We start from the raw sequence: 17,155 nt of genomic DNA on the forward strand, positions 1-17,155 counted from the left end.
AATCGCAGTTAACGTCCCGCATTGCATTCATGTTAGGGCTGCAGGTGGCATCTATCATGGAACTTTGAAGTGTCAGGCATAGCTCTAATGGCTTTAGCCCAAACGTAGCAGAGTTTTCCTGCACAGCGAAGAAGCTAGTTGAGGTGGAAATGACTAGTCAGCTAGACTCAGAATAACTATTTACAGGATTTATTAAAAGGAAAAATAAAACCAGCAGAGTTTCTGCATATGAAACAAAGCAAAATAAATCCTTTCTTTCTCTCTCTCTCTTAACCATACACAGCACTCCTACTCCTAACACACCCCTAACACACCAAACTGTGCTAGCAATCCCTAGATAACAGAGTTGAGTGCTGGTCGTTAACCAATCAGAGTAAGTAGTTTCTAGGTCAAGCTGACCTTGGCTTTCTGCCAAGAGTAAATTGACACGGCCTTGAGTTAATTGTGTGAAGCCAGAATCTGTAAGTTTCCCATGAGAACCAATTAACAGAAACTGAACACCCCCTCACAGATTCTGCTGGACAATTAACATCAAATACACCTATGTAGGAGATTATTTTTCCAGCAAACCTAAACCCTTGCACATTCGCTTGTTCTTTACCTTTGCCAATGGTTTAGTTAACACATCTGCTACATTTTCTTCACTTGATACATAAGTACAGGTGATTACATTGTCTTGTACACAGCAACGCACATTTTGGTATTTTACAGAGATATGTTTGGAACGCGATTTGAAACCCTCTGTTTTACTTAAGGTTATACAAGCTTGATTATCAATGTAAACTTGTACTGGTTCTCCACAATTTACATTTAAATCTGTTAACAAATGCTTGAAATAAATCACCTCGTTGCACAATTCACTCAACGCGGCGTACTCTGATTCCGTTGATGACACACTTACAACGTCTTGCTTGCGTGACCGCCAGCTGATTAAAGCTCCACCGACCATTATGACTAGTCCTGTGATAGATTTTCTGTCCGGCAAATTTCCCCAGTCACTATCACAGTAGCAACTCAACATTTCATCCTCTGAAGAATTTAATTGTAACATATAGCCAATTGTCTGTTTGAGGTATCTCAGAACTTGTTTTACCCCTTTCCAGGCATTTAGTGTGGGTTTTGAGACCAATCTACTTAATATGCCTACTGCATAGCTAATATCAGGTCTGGACCACTGTGCTAGATACAATAAACTTCCAATTACAGAATGATATACATCAGGATGTTCAAATTCAGGACTCTCATCTGTATGAAGTGTTTTTATGAAACCTGGATCCATAGGCACCACTGCCCCTTTGCAATCCTGCATCCTGTATGTAGTCAGTAGTTGTTTAACTTTGTTCTGCTGACTAATTAGGCAGCTGCCATCTTGGGCCCAGCACACTTCCAACCCTAGATATGTCCTAACCGGGCCTAAGTCTTTCACTTTGAACTTACTGGACAATTGCTTGGCAAACCTTTTAGTTTGTTTATCTGTTTTGCAAGCATACAATACATCATCTACATAAATCAGACAAAACTCTTGATCACTGCCTGTACCACGTACATAAACACAATTGTCAGCTGTACTCTGCTTGAAGCCAAATGACACTAAGGCCTCATGGAAACATTTGTTCCAAGATCTTGCAGCCTGTTTGAGACCATATAGAGCTTTGATTAATTTCAACACTCTATTGGAACCTGTCTCATAACCAGGCGGTTCGGCTAGATACAGGTCTTCTGATATTGATGCATGTAAATATGCAGTCTGGATATCAAAATGGTTTAACAGAAGTTTTCTCTTTGCTCCAAGCGTTAGAATCAGCCTTACACTGTCCCCCTTAGCAGTAGGGGAAAAAATCTCGTCATAATCTTTTCCAGGCCTCTGAGAGTATCCTTGAGCCACTAAACGAGCTTTGTATTTGTACTCTCCTGTCACCAGAGGTTTAAGTTTGTACACCCACCTGCAGCCTACAATCTTTGCCCCCTCAGGCGCTGCTACTGGTGTAAAAACCTTGTGCTCATTCAGAGAGGACATCTCTTCCTCCATTGCCTGCTTCCAGAGCTCTGCCTCCTCTTTTGGTAACTTTAACACCTCCTGAAAACTCTTGGGCTCTGCAATTACACTAAACACATTTGCAGTATCTGGAGAAAAATGCACCGGAGGCACTCCTTTGTTTTGGCTTTTAGATCTTCTGGGAGAAAATTTTTCTTCTGACCCACTTTCCTCCTCAGAACTACGACCTCTCTTTTGTTGCTTAGCAACTGGTCTCTGGCTAATTCCACTTTCTTGAGAGCTCTTATCTGAACTTTCCTCCCCCTCAGACTCTGATTCTCTATGTTTACCTTCAGAGTCATGAAGCTCCTGGGAAGGTTCAAACCAAACCTCAGTATTGGCATGTAGTCTCTCCCAGCCACTATGTTCACAAAAAGTGGCATTCCTGGAGATCACAATGCCATTTGTCCCTTCAGCAAAGTGGAAACCTTTTCCCAGCTCCTGGTAACCCACAAACACTAACTGTTTGGTCTTAGGATCTCCCTTCTTTCTTATTTGTTTTGGAATTAATACCCAGGCTTTTGATCCAAACACATGCAAATGGTCAATTTTGGGTTTTTTCTGAAACAATTTAAAGTACGGAGTTGCACCTATTGTTTGATGAAAGAGCCTATTTTGGAGATAACACGCGGTGAGCATGCTCTCCCCCCAATAAGACATGGGCAAATCAGCATCATCAAGCATGGCAAACATCATGTCTTGTAAAAATCTGTTTTTTCGCTCTGCAACGCCATTCTCCTCTGGGGAAAAAGCGTTCGTTTTTCTATGCCCAATGCCACGCTTTTGTAACCAATCTCTAAAAGCATTTGACATAAATTCGCCACCTCTGTCCGTCTGAATCCTTCTGAGTTTAATGGACAGAAATCTTTCCACAGATGCCACCCAGCTTTTAAACTTAGTGAACACGTCACCCTTATTCTTCATGGGAAAAACCCAAGAATAACGCGTGGCGTCATCCACAATTGTTAATGAAAAACGCGATCCACCCCTGCTTACAGCAAACGGACCAATTACGTCCATGTGAACCAGCTGTAGCGGTGACTCACTAACTCTGGCACTTCTGGGGTAAGAGACTCTGTGGGTTTTAACCTTTTTACAAACATTACAATCAAGGTACTTGTTACAACTCTTTAAATTACCCCCATCAGCCAATTCAGACATTTTTAGTATACTTTTCCAGCCAGCATGCCCCATTTTCCTATGCAATAAGTGCACACAGTTGTCATGTATAGCTTTGTTATTCACTGCAGGCTGAGATTTACTGACTACTGCTGCAACTTGAGATCCTGCTTTAAGCCAAAACAAGCCTCCCTCTGACTTAGCAGTGCCTAAAATCTCACCAGCCTTCTTAATAATGCAACTGTCTCCTTCAAAATACACTTTAAACCCAGCTTTTAGCAAACAATCTACAGACATCAGATTGCTCCTTAATGAAGGCACACAAAGTACATTTTGCAGGCATTCACGAAGACAAGGAACAAAAACTGCACCCCCTGAAATCACTTCGGAAGTACTTCCGTCTGCTAGAGCCACCTGGCTGCGCTGTGCTGAGTTCTTGGAAACAAACAATTCATCTGAATTTACGATGTGCCGAGACGCTCCCGAATCGACCACCCAGACAGCTTGTTTCTCATCAGCAATCTTGACCTCGGCGGTCACCAGCTGAGCCGACTGTTTTTGTTTGAAGAACTTCTTTTTCCGCTGCTGCTGCTGCTGCTGCTGCTGCTGCTGCTGCTGATCTCGTCTCTGCTCCTGCACCGGCAACTGAGACTTGACCAACTCAGGACATTGTCGTTTTAGATGCGCTGAAGACCCACATCGGAAACAACGCCTAACAGCAAACGCAGACTCCTCACCGGCACGCTGCTCTTGCTTCACCCCTGGCACGGCATGAGAACTCCTTCCAAACCACCCGCCTGTAGAAGCCTCTGCAGCCAACGACCTTTCTTGCCTCTTCTGCCACTCTTCAATCAAACGCCCAGTAACGTAACTGATTGATAAATCACGCTCCTGTATGCCTTCTAGAGACAAAACTAAATTATCCCAGCTTTCCGGGAGAGAACTCAAAATAATAGCCACCTTCTCCTGCTGGTCTAACGCACAGTCTCTTTCCTGTAGCGCAGCAAACTTTAACTGTAAACTGTGTAGGTGTTCCTGCATTGTAACCCCAGGCTGTAACATTGCCTTGTACAATGCCTTGCGAATGAACAGCTTGGAAACCGCTGTCTCACGCACATGGAGTTCTTTAAGTGCTTGCCACACACCTCTAGCTGTCTTGATTCCCCTCACATACGGCAACTGGGAATCTTCCAGCCCCAAGACAATTGTGGCCCTTGCTCTTTGGTCTTTATCGAGGTCTTCATCATCAGGCTTCGCAGGAAACTTACTCACCACTTGCCAGAGACGATCCCTCTGCAGCACTGCCTGCATGCGTTCCGACCACAGCAAGTAATTGGAGTCATTCAGACGCTCAAAAGCCATCTGAACTGGTTGTGAGGCCATCTTGAGAGCGATGTCCCTGGAACCCGGAACCAGCTACTCACGACCACCGAGAGAGAAAACAGGAACCACAGCACCCAGCACTCACACGCTGCAGCTGTTGTCCTTGTGTCCACTGCGTCAGCAGCTCACCACAGTCAGGAACCAGCCAGTGTCCATCTGCTGCACCAACAGGAACAACAACTTCTGGAACTACTGGAACCAACGCCGTTGATGCTGACACCACCACAACTCAGGCTGGCAGCACAATGCCCATAACCTCATGGAACTTTGAAGTGTCAGGCATAGCTCTAATGGCTTTAGCCCAAACGTAGCAGAGTTTTCCTGCACAGCGAAGAAGCTAGTTGAGGTGGAAATGACTAGTCAGCTAGACTCAGAATAACTATTTACAGGATTTATTAAAAGGAAAAATAAAACCAGCAGAGTTTCTGCATATGAAACAAAGCAAAATAAATCCTTTCTTTCTCTCTCTCTCTTAACCATACACAGCACTCCTACTCCTAACACACCCCTAACACACCAAACTGTGCTAGCAATCCCTAGATAACAGAGTTGAGTGCTGGTCGTTAACCAATCAGAGTAAGTAGTTTCTAGGTCAAGCTGACCTTGGCTTTCTGCCAAGAGTAAATTGACACGGCCTTGAGTTAATTGTGTGAAGCCAGAATCTGTAAGTTTCCCATGAGAACCAATTAACAGAAACTGAACAATCTATGACCAGGCCCCAAAATCAACTTGGGGTATCACAACTGTAAGCAAACAACCTAGCAGAATGAGAGAAGATGTTGCTAAAAGCTTGAGAAAAGAAAATGTGGTCAGTCCCTCCCTCCACAATGCACACAGAAAGTAGGCACTGGGCATATATATCTGAGGAAAGGTTGTGATTCTGTGACAAAGAAGGCTCTCTCTGGAGAGATGTGGCTGTCTTCCTCATTATTAACATTCAGAAGGAATGGAAAAACAGTACTATTCACCCAGGCATTTGACGGCTGAAAGACACTACCCTGGCATCCTTGAAATTATTACCTGTGAGGGTATGTGACTGAAATTAAAAGCTATAAAATATGTTTTCATTTTATTCTATTCACTTTGTTCCACTGCTGGTGTGAACTCCTTTTGGGGGAAGGTGGGAAAGCCATTTAAGAAGAGTTTGGATTTGATCTCCCACTGTATAACTACCCTAAGGAGTCTCAAAGCGACTAACCATCTCCTTTCCCTTCCTCCCTCACAACAAACACTCTGCAAGGTGAGTGAGGCTGAGAGACTTCAGAGAAGTGTGACTAGCTTAAGGTTACCCAACAGCTGCATATGGAGGAGCGGGGAATCGAACCCGGTTCACCAGATTATGAGTCCACCGCTCTTAACCACTACACCACACTGGCATTTAAGGAATCCTCACCTCAAAGTGTGGGCAGGTTCACCTGGAGAAAAGATCTCTTCCAGGTGTTTTGCTCTTTTCAAAGCTCAGCAGAATTTACCTCTCATAACTGCATCGTTATCTGTTAAACTGAATGTTCTGAAAGGGACAGGGATGGTTGACTTAAAAAAAATGCTAAAGCCAGATGGGGAAATCCATTTTCTCTCCCTCTCCCCTTTACCTCATGCCCTTGGTCATCCACAATTGAGATGTAGTTGGGATTTGTTTCAGTTGGGTAGGACAGCAGAACGTCGTAGGCAGCCAGTTGAACTGAATCCAGGCCAAATTCCTTCCACTGGGCCTGTATTTGTTTGGCCAGGCGCAGGTTCTCTGGTGTGCCTGCCAAGTGAGGCAGCCGAGTGAAATTACTGCAAAAGAGGAGAAGGATATAATGAATGAAATCACATTTACTTATTTTTTCATTGGGCTTGCTGCTGCTGTTGGACGTCTGTCCTCGCTGTGCAAGTTGCACAAATCGCAGCCAGGTGACCATCTTGACCAAAGGTGGGTCACTGACAGGAGCGAGCCAGCAGCAAATCACACCAATCCAGCAGGAGTTAACTCTTCAATAGCAAAACAGGGTGTCTAAAAGAGTGTCAGGCCTAATGAGCACAGAAACTGAGGTTTTGCTCCATAGATGTAGCCAGGATTTTTTTTGGGGGGGCAGGACTTTGTTAGGGGAGCAAAACTGATGTGACTGGTCAGTTAGTTAAGTATTTACACACACACACACACACACACACATACATATACATATTCTGTTTTGCAATTTAGAATATTAAACAACCTTAAGATACCAATAACTTCCCTTCTTCTCTTTCTATGCTTCACTTTGCATATCATAAATCCCTGCATATTTTACATAAACGAAACCATTCACTATTCCATTATTACATCCATCAAAACTTATTTACACTGTTGAATTTATCTTAATGCTGCCAACGTTTTCAAGGGTACACAATCTCCCCACATATATTCAATAAACATTTTCCAATCTTCTTTAAACGTATGTTCTCCTTGTTCTCTTATTCTATATGTTAGGTTCGCAAACTGCGCATATTCCATCAGTTTAAGTTGCCATTCTTCTTTAGTTGGGACCTCCTATTGTTTTACTTGATCTGGGGGGGGCAGTTGTCCCCCTGCCCCCCCCCTTTGGCTATGCCCATGTCTTGCTCTCATGAATCAAATTGCTGAGACTAAAGATCCACAACTTCCCACAGCCAGGTATGTCTCTTCCTCTCCAGCTCCCCCCAAGCAATCAGAGACTCCATCTGTGTCTCTCTCTTTGCTTCTCCCGCTTCATGCCTCTCCTGGTTCTGGGAGACCAAACAGGAAGAGAGCTTGTTGCAGCCGGATGGGGAGACACCAAGGCTTCTTCACAAGCCTGACCCATCTCTGCTTCTCATCATCCTTCCTCTCCTGCATCAGCTTCTGCCTAGATTCTGGACACTCCTCAATCCCTAGGCCCTGTTACCTCTTCAGTCACTCAGCTCGCACCATCACTATTTCTGTTTCTTTGTTTAAGGCAGCCTTCCGCAACCTGGTGCCCTCTGGCTCCACCTTGATCATTTTTAGGTGCTGCCCATGGGCCTTTGATGGCATGGGGTTACCTCGTCTTGAGAATGTTCTGAAATGTACCCTAAGTATGTTGGTTGGTTTGGCCGGTTGGCATGCTTGCTAAAGCCCTAAACAGCCTCGGCCCGGATACCTGAAGGAACGTCTCCACCCCCATTGTTCAGCCCGGACACTGAGGTCCAGCTCCAAGGGGCTTCTGGCGGTTCCCTCACTACAAGAAGTGAGGCTGCAGGGAACCAGGCAGAGGGCCTTCTTGGTAGTGGCGCCTGCCCTGTGGAACGCCCTCCCAACTATCTGACTTTTAGAAGACATCTGAAGGCCGCCCTGTTAAGGGAAGCTTTGAATATTTGATGAATTACTGTATTTTAATATTTTGCTGGAAGCCGCCCAGAGTGGCTGGGGAAACCCAGCCAGATGGGCGGGGTACAAATAATAAATTATTATTATATATGAGCTATGCTTTCTGCTTAACTCGGATTTGTTGCACAATGGGCAATAAGTGAATTAGAACCTCTCTGCATCTCTAAGGATAGATCTACAACTTGGCCAAAAGCAATTCTGGAGATGCAAAGCTCCGGCTGGAGGCAGGAATTCACCAGTTGCTGGAAACCACAGGAGAGGAAATGCTCTATTGCTTGGATCCTGAATGCGGGTATTATGCGTGTAGCGCATAGAACTCCAGCTCACCCCTTGGCTCAGACTTGACAGAGGTATCTCACAGACATCTGGCCTGGCCACTTTGAGAAGATGATGCTGGACTTAGATGGGCCATTGACCTAATCCAGCAGGCTTGTCTAAGGTTCTTATGTGCTTAAATAAAAGCTGTGATTGACTAAGCAATTCAAACCTACATGCTTATTCTTTTGGCCTTTAAGTGGCATTGTATATTGTATTGTTGGTTTATTGCTATGGCCGATGGCTGACGCAAATAAAGATTCATTCATTCCTTCCTTCAGCCTGCATCTATTTTGTAGGCATCTAAAATGTGTAACACACCCTCATGAACAAGTATGAATAAAAGGAGGGAAAGGTTCCTCTTTAACACTGCTTAACAATCACAAAACACACTGAGCTGGCAGTGGGTGGACAAACGTCAACATATTAGCATTTATAACTGGAACATTGACTCATTTGCTAAATAAGTCTGAGCGATAGTTTTCTTTCCTACTTGAAAACGTGCCCTGCGTGCCAGCTTTTTGATTACTAAATGCTGCCATGGACTAAAAACGCTGTAATTACAAATGTATGCCGCTAAGTTAACCTCAGGAAATGCCACCAAACTGAAAATATATTTTAGCCTGCAATCCTGGCACCATCAGAGGTACTTCAGTATAGCTTGTTCATCCTGGCTCACCTGCGGCTCAACCAGCTAAGCTGAATCTGGCTGAGGCAAGGCCAGAACATCTCGCCTGCCTGCTTGGCAAAGAACATTATTTTAAAGGCTTGCTTTCCCTCTACCAGGCATAGGAAGAGCAACAGCCCTGCTGCCGAACAGGGTTTACATCTGATGTAAATTTACACCAGCTTCTTGTACATAGGAAAGCTACATGGGTCTGGTTGGCTTAAGCCTTAAGCCCAGTCTACTTTTAATTCTTCCTCTTTTTTTCCTCCCGGAGGTTACCTACCCCTTACTTAAGGGCTCCTAGCTGCAATGCACTTGAAGTATCTAATTTAAGGCAGTCTCTAAAAATGACAAGGGATGCGGGTGGCGCTGTGGGTTAAACCACAGAGCCTAGGACTTGCCGATCAGAAGGTCGGTGGTTCGGATCCCCGCAACGGGGTGAGCTCCCATTGCTCGGTCCCTGCTCCTGCCCACCTAGCAGTTCAAAAGCACCTCAAAGTGCAAGTAGATAAATAGGTACCGCTCCGGCGGGAAGGTAAAAGGCATTTCTGTGCGCTGCTCTGGTTCGCCAGAAGTGGCTTAGTCATGCTGGCCACATGACCCGGAAGCTATACGCCGGCTCTCTCGGCCAATAAAGCAGGATGAGCGCCGCAACCCCAGAGTCGGCTACGACTGGACCTAATGATTAGGGGTCCCTTTACCTTTACCTAAAAATGACAGCATATACCAGGAATATTTTCACCATAGAGATGCATGGCTAGAGCAGTTACCCATATCTGCCTTCTTGTATCTGTTATTCAAATACAGGGTTGTTATTTTTCAGTTCAGTGCCACAAGTTCAGGACTGTGCATAAGACTTTTTCTTTTTTTTCTAGTGTTTGATCAGGGATGATAGCCAGACAAAAGAAATGAGTGTGCACATCGCGGACAATGAACCCCTTATCTTGCCACTTCTAACTCTCAAAAAAGCTATTATATATCACCAGCTTGGGGGTGAATTTAGGCATCAATCTAATTCTCTTTTGCCCTGTCTTGTTTTTTCCCCCCTTGGGATGGGAAAAGTAAAGATTCCAAACAAATAAATAATCCTGTATAACTAGAATCAGAGATCAGAAATCTACCATTTCTGATAGATCTCTGGTGACTGAGCTTATTGTCATTTGCTAAAACCACCTTGTTCCAAAAGAGTCGCAAAAAGTGGTTTCTGGGTCAATTTAAAGGCACACACACAAATCAACACAGTGCACTTTGCTTACTATAAAAATTGCTTGATATTTGCAGCTTTCATTTCTGTCATAAATGCCTTCTTCATCTTCTCGTGAGAACCTGTTGCTGGCAATTGACCTTCAGGTTTGCTCAGCCAACCTGCAAGATAGACCAGAGAGAGCTGCAACAACTGCACCTGCCATCACAGAATTGTACGTTTGCAAGGGACCCCAAGGGTCTTCTAGTCCACCCATCTGCTTAAAAACATGGAATCCAACATGCCGGTGGTAGTGGCAACTCATTGACTGAAGACCCAAATCCTAGACAGACATGGCTTAAAGGCCATTTGCTTGTTACGGAGTGAGTTTTAGCCATACAACCTTTGAGGTTCATAATGTTAACCATGCATTCACCTTCATGGAATATGAAAAAATGCCAAAGGAAATCCATTCATTTTTACTGATTGCTACAATTTCAGAAACTGGGAAGGCTGGAGAGAGAAACATTTTCCCCTCCTAATTTGTTTCTTTCTCCCCTCCCTCTATAGTCTTTATTTTAAAATAAATAAATAAATTATAAGCTCCTTTGGGGCAAATGCATACCATTTTGGTTTGTCCACCTAGGGTCAATGTCTACCAGACATTTGAAGCACGGGTTAAAGCACAATTCTCCCCCCCCAAAAAAAAAACCCTAGGCGCTGTAGTTCATCCCTCATGAAGCTACAATTCCCAGCACCCTTAACAAGCCACAATACCCAGGATTTGGGGGGATAAGACATGAGCTTTAATTGTGTGCATGCAGCCTTTGTAAAGGGTTTATTTATGCGCGTTGGTTCTAGTGTAAATAAATAGCAAGTGGGACCCTGCAACAAAATGTTGCAGTGTGAAGTGCTTCCATTCAGGAATCCAAAACACAAGGAACCCACTGAGCGTGTCCAGTTCTCATGGGTTTGTTTTTGAGGTGCCCCACAGGTTTTTTTTGTCCCCAAAGCCTGACGATACTGAGTGTATGTCTGTGGTGCCATTAGGCTCCATAAGCAATGGGAGTCTCCCCTTGAAGACGCAAAGGGATGGAGTAGAGAAGTCTGAAATGATTTTAACACGCAGAAATTGAATTTTGTTTTTGTTCTGTTCTGTTCAAAGCAAAGCAAATGTGCCTTTAACAGGCAAGAGAACAGACGGACACAAGCAATGCCTTGGCACATCAGATCAAAGATCCACCTGCAGTCCAGTCCACCTGCATGTATAATAATAATAATAATAATAATAATAATAATAATAATAATAATAAAAAATTTTATTTATATCCCGCCCTCCCCAGCTGAAGCCGGGCTCAGGGTGGCTAACAACAATAAAATGGCACAACATTACTCAGAAGTAAGTCCCTTCAGTATTCAAGGGGGCTTACTCTCAGCAGGTAAAGTGCAACCACAACCATACCAACCCCACCAAGCCCCTCTGCCAAACCCACAAGCAAGCCACAAAAACAGCACTCTGTCCTTAGCTACCAGCACTCAAAGGTATTTTGCTGCTGTATGCAGAGGTTCTCTTGAATGATCACAGCTTGTCACTGTTGACTTTGCCCTCCATGAATCTTTCCGCTTTTTAAAAGCCACTGACTTACGCTGCTGAGCGAATACCGCAAATCCACTTTGCCTGTTCTTAGTAAGCTGCAAGAGAGGAAGGCGAGAGCTTTCCATGTCTTTTTTTAAAAAAACTAATCTGTTCAAATCTTTAAAGAAACAAAGCTTCTTGCTTGCAGACTAAAACAACTTTTTTTCCCAAGAAAACTTTCTTCCCCCTCCTAACAAGTTCCAGGAGGAGAACTCGCTCCTTGGAATGCGAAGGCAATTATTTCCCTCCCCTAATGAGTGGCAGAGCAGCAGCGCATGCAATTCGACCTCCAGCCTCCTCCTCTCCAAGCCCTTTCGCAGATAAAACGAGACTCTTGGCTCAGCTCGCACCATACCAATGAGGAATCCGAGGAGGAACACGCCAACTGCCACCCCAACGGCCAGCACCCAGGAACGGCTCCTGTTGCCCCTTGCGTAGGTGGGTTCGGTGGCAGCATGCAGGGAGCTCCACATCCTTCCCGTTGCAAAAGAAAGCTTTCCCAGGCTCCGGATTCCGCCTGACCTCTTCCAGTCCCCTGCCACATATACACACAGAGAGAGAGGGAGAGAGAGAGAGAGAGACTCAGTACAAGGGGGCAAAGTCTTCACACTTTTCCTCTGCACACAGATCTCGACTCCTCCTGCAGGCTACGAAGAGGGCAGGCAGAGACGAGAAGGATCCTTGGCAGACCAGGCTCCAAGTGCTGTACCGCTGCCAAGGTCTGTGGCCTGGCACTGCCATTCCTTCACTCGGGAGGAGAGCAAAGCCAGGAACAGGTGTCTTCTCCGGCTGAGGCCACCGCTGTCCCACTGGGGATGCTCTGGGGGGGCTGGTTTGGTTTCGCAGCATCAGTTTCGGCAGCACCCGTTGCAAAAATGTCCATTAATGAGAGGCACCCTTCAGGAATAAATGAATCGCACAAACAGGCAAAGGTGCTGGCCGTCATAAATACAGGGATGGGGAAATGGTGGCAACCCAGATGTGGGCAGACTCCAATTCTCATCTGTACCAGCCAGTATGGCTAATAGTGAGGGACGCGGGTGGCGCTGTGGGTTAAACCACAGAGCCTTGGGCTTGCTGATCAGAAGGTCGGCGGTTCGAATCCCCGCGACGGGGTGAGCTCCCGTTGCTCAGTCCCTGCTCCTGCCAACCTAGCAGTTCGAAAGCACATCAAAGTGCAAGTAGATAAATAGGTACCGCTCCAGCGGGAACGGCGTTTCAGTGCGCTGCTCTGGTTCGCCAGAAACAGCTTAGTCATGCTGGCCACATGACCCGGAAGCTGTACGCCGGCTCCCTCGGCCAATAAAGCGAGATGAGCGCAGCAACCCCAGAGTCGGCCATGACTGGACCTATGGCTAATAGTGAGGGATGTATTCCTTTATGATGGATCAAAGAGGACATAGACAGGAAAGGAGTCTGCCTTTCTATGTGTGGATAAATGATAAGATGTATACAATATAAATGTGATAGAGAGTGTTATAAGTTACTCTTTTTCTATTACTTTTGCTCTTTTTCTTTTCTATACAATTGTGTTTTGTATTTTCCCTAGGGAGTTGCTGTTTAGTCATTTAGTCGTGTCCGACTCTTCGTGACCCCATGGACCAGAGCACGCCAGGCACTCCTGTCTTCCACTGCCTCCCGCAGTTTGGTCAAACTCATGCTGGTAACTTCGAGAACACTGTTCAGCCATCTTGTCCTCTGTCGTCCCCTTCTCCTTGTGCCCTCCATCTTTCCCAACATCAGGGTCTTTTCCAGGGAGTCTTCTCTTCTCATGAGGTGGCCAAAGTATTGGAGCCTCAGCTTCAGGATCTGTCCCTAGGGAGAGCATTGCACAAATGGGAAGCCACTGCAGAAAAGGCCCCATTCTCGTGTTGCCACCCTCTGGACCTCTCATGGAGGAGACACACGGAGAAGGGCCTCAGAAGATGATCTCAGATGAGTCCAGATCGGTTCACGTGGGGAGAGGCAGCCCTTGAGGTACTGTGGTCCTGAGCCATTTAGAATCCTATTTTGGCATTATGTGGTATAAAGTAATTATAATAATAGGTGTTTTGCAGAGCCCATTTTCCAAGTCAGAAATAAATAAATAGGCAGCACTGTGTACTGATTTGTGTCAGACTAAGACCTGAGAGCGGGAATGGGCGAATTCAGTTCGGATGACCATCACATCTACTACTGTGGGCAAGAAACCCGTAAAAGAAATGGAGTGGCCCTCATAGTCAACAAAAGAGTGGCGAAAGCTGTACTGGGATGCAATCTCAAAAATGATAGAATGATCTCGATACGAATCCAAGGCAGACCTTTTAACATCACAGTAATCCAAGTTTATGCACCAACCACTGGTGCTGAAGAAACTGAAATAGACCAATTTTATGAAGACTTACAAGACCTTATAGAAGTGACACCAAAGAAGGATGTTCTTCTCATTATAGGGGATTGGAATGCTAAAGTAGGGAATCAAGAGATAAAAGGAACAACTGGCAAGTTTGGCCTTGGAGATCAAAACGAAGCAGGGCAAAGGCTAATAGAGTTCTGTCAAGAGAACAAGCTGGTCATCACAAACACGCTTTTCCAACAACACAAGAGACGTCTCTACACATGGACATCACCAGATGGGCAGTATCGAAATCAGATTGATTATATTCTCTGCAGCCAAAGATGGAGAAGCTCTATACAGTCAGCAAAAACAAGACCTGGAGCTGACTGTGGCTCAGATCATCAGCTTCTTATAGCAAAATTCAAGCTTAAACTGAAGAAAGTAGGAAAAACCACTGGGCCGGTAAGATACAATCTAAGTCAAATCCCTTATGAATACACAGTGGAAGTGAGGAACAGGTTTAAGGATTTAGATTTGCTGGACAGAGTGCCTGAAGAACTATGGATGGAGGCTCGTAACATTGTACAGGAGGCAGCAACGAAAACCATCCCAATGAAAAGGAAATGCAAGAAAGCAAAGTGGCTGTCCAACGAGGCCTTACAAATAGCGGAGGAGAGAAGGCAAGCAAAATGCGAGGGAGATAGTGAAAGATACAGGAAATTGAATGCAGATTTCCAAAGAATAGCAAGGAGAGACAAGAAGGCCTTCTTAAACGAGCAGTGCAAACAAATAGAGGAAAACAACAGAATGGGAAGAACCAGAGATCTGTTCAAGAAAATTGGAGATATGAAAGGAACATTTCGTACAAAGATTACCATAATAAAGGACAAAAGTGGTAAGGACCTAACAGAAGCAGAAGACATCAAGAAGAGGTGGCAAGAATACACAGAGGAATTATACCAGAAAGATATGGATGTCTCGTACACCCCAGGTAGTGTGGTTGCTGACCTTGAGCCAGACATCCTGGAAAGTGAAGTCAAATGGGCCTTAGAAAGCACTGCAAATAACAAGGCCAGTGGTAGTGATGGTATTCCAGCTGAACTATTTAAAATTTTAAAAGATGATGCTGTTAAGGTGCTACACTCAATATGCCAGCAAATTTGGAAAACTCAGCAGTGGCCAGAAGATTGGAGAAGAACAGTTTACATCCCAATCCCAAAGAAGGGCAGTGCCAAAGAATGCTCCAACTACCGCACAATTGCACTCATTTCACACGCTAGCAAGGTTATGCTTAAAATTCTACAAGGAAGGCTCAAACAGTATGTGGATCGAGAACTCCCAGAAGTGCAAGCTGGATTTAGAAGAGGCAGAGGAACCAGAGACCAAATTGCAAACATGCGCTGGATTATGGAGAAAGCTAGAGAGTTCCAGAAAGACATCTACTTCTGCTTCATTGACTATGCAAAAGCCTTTGACTGTGTCGACCACAGCAAACTATGGCAAGTTCTTAAAGAAATGGGAGTGCCTGATCACCTCATCTGTCTCCTGAGAAATCTCTATGTGGGACAAGAAGCTACAGTTAGAACTGGATATGGAACAACTGATTGGTTCAAAATTGGGAAAGGCGTACGACAAGGCTGTATTTTGTCTCCCTGCTTATTTAATTTATACGCAGAATACATCATGCGAAAGGCTGGGCTGGATGAATCCCAAGCTGGAATTAAGATTGCCGGAAGAAATATCAACAACCTCAGATATGCAGATGACACAACCTTGATGGCAGAAAGTGAGGAGGAATTAAAGAACCTTTTAATGAGGGTGAAAGAGGAGAGTGCAAAATATGGTCTGAAGCTCAACATCAAAAAAACGAAGATCATGGCCACTGGTCCCATCACCTCCTGGCAAATAGAAGGGGAAGAAATGGAGGCAGTGAGAGATTTTACTTTCTTGGGCTCCATGATCACTGCAGATGGTGACAGCAGCCACGAAATTAAAAGACGCCTACTTCTTGGGAGAAGGGCAATGACAGGCCTAGACAGCATCTTGAGAAGTAGAGACGTCACCTTGCCAACAAAAGTCCGTATAGTTAAAGCCATGGTTTTCCCAGTAGTGATGTATGGAAGTGAGAGCTGGACCATAAAGAAGGCTGATCGCCGAAGAATTGATGCTTTTGAATTATGGTGCTGGAGAAGACTCTTGAGAGTCCCATGGACTGCAAGAAGATCAAATGCATCCATTCTTAATGAAATCAGCCCTGAGTGCTCACTGGAAGGACAGATCGTGAAGCTGAGGCTCCAGTACTTTGGCCACCTCATGAGAAGAGAAGACTCCCTGGAGAAGACACTGATGCTGGGAAAGATGGAGGGCACAAGGAGAAGGGGGCGACAGAGGATGAGATGGTTGGATAGTGTTTTCGAGGTTACCAGCATGAGTTTGACTAAACTGCGGGAGGTAGTGGAGGACAGAGGTGCCTGGCGTGCTCTGGTCCATGGGGTCACGAAGAGTCGAACACGACTAAACGACTAAACAACAACAACAAGACCTGAGAGACAGGATTCAAATTCCCACTTGGTCATGAGGCTCGCTTGGTGACGTTGGGTCACAATCACTGCCTCTCACCCTGGCCTACCTCACAGGGTTGTTGTGGCGTTGGGGGAGAACCACATACATGATGACCACTTGCAGTTCCTTGGAGAAAAAGGTGGATTATAAACGCAATGTTTAAAGACCAAATACAATACAGTGTCTTGCATTCTGCCTTCCTATGGCTCCCATTAACCTTGCATGTTCAAGGAGGCTGCAGGCCTGTTTGTTTTATGAGCCTTTCTTGAGTGAAAGAGAAAACCATAGTTCCGTTGGTAGAACATGGTGGGTTCAAGCCCCACACTGGGCAAAAGATTCCTGCATTGAAGCGGGTTGGGCTAGATGACCCTTGTGGTCCCTTCCAACCTTAAAAAGGTAGGTAAAGGGACCCCTGACCATTAGGTCCAGTCGTGGCCGACTCTGGGGTTGCGGCGCTCATCTCGCTTTACTGGCCGAGGGAGCCGGCGTACAGCTTCCAGGTCATGTGGCCAGCATGACTAAGCCCTTCTGGCGAACCAGAGCAGCGCACCGAAACGCCGTTTACCTTCCCGCCGGAGCGGTACCTATTTAT

The 17,155-nt window shown here is 45.3% G+C and overlaps 1 protein-coding gene across 3 annotated transcripts in view; it reads right to left on the bottom strand.

The window, feature by feature from the left end:
- Positions 1-12,320, bottom strand: part of LOC310760724 (glutamate carboxypeptidase 2-like) — a 55,082-nt gene extending 42,762 nt beyond the window's left edge. Inside the window, exons 1-3 of one of the 3 annotated variants that reach the window (XM_083609799.1) lie at positions 12,040-12,320; positions 10,122-10,230; positions 6,130-6,316 (exon numbers count right to left, since the gene is read on the bottom strand). In XM_083609799.1, the coding sequence (XP_083465925.1) occupies positions 6,130-6,316; positions 10,122-10,230; positions 12,040-12,157 (414 nt within the window). In that variant the 5' untranslated portion in view covers positions 12,158-12,320. Of the gene's footprint in view, positions 1-6,129; positions 6,317-10,121; positions 10,231-11,690; positions 11,712-12,034 lie in introns of those variants that run through there. The other 2 variants (XM_083609800.1, XM_083609801.1) reach the window with 2 other exon arrangements.
- Positions 12,321-17,155: the final 4,835 nt, after the last annotated feature.

The sequence above is a fragment of the Podarcis filfolensis genome, assembly GCF_964270895.1.
Source record: "Podarcis filfolensis genome assembly, chromosome: 4".
NCBI classification, from domain to species: Eukaryota; Metazoa; Chordata; class Lepidosauria; order Squamata; family Lacertidae; genus Podarcis; species Podarcis filfolensis.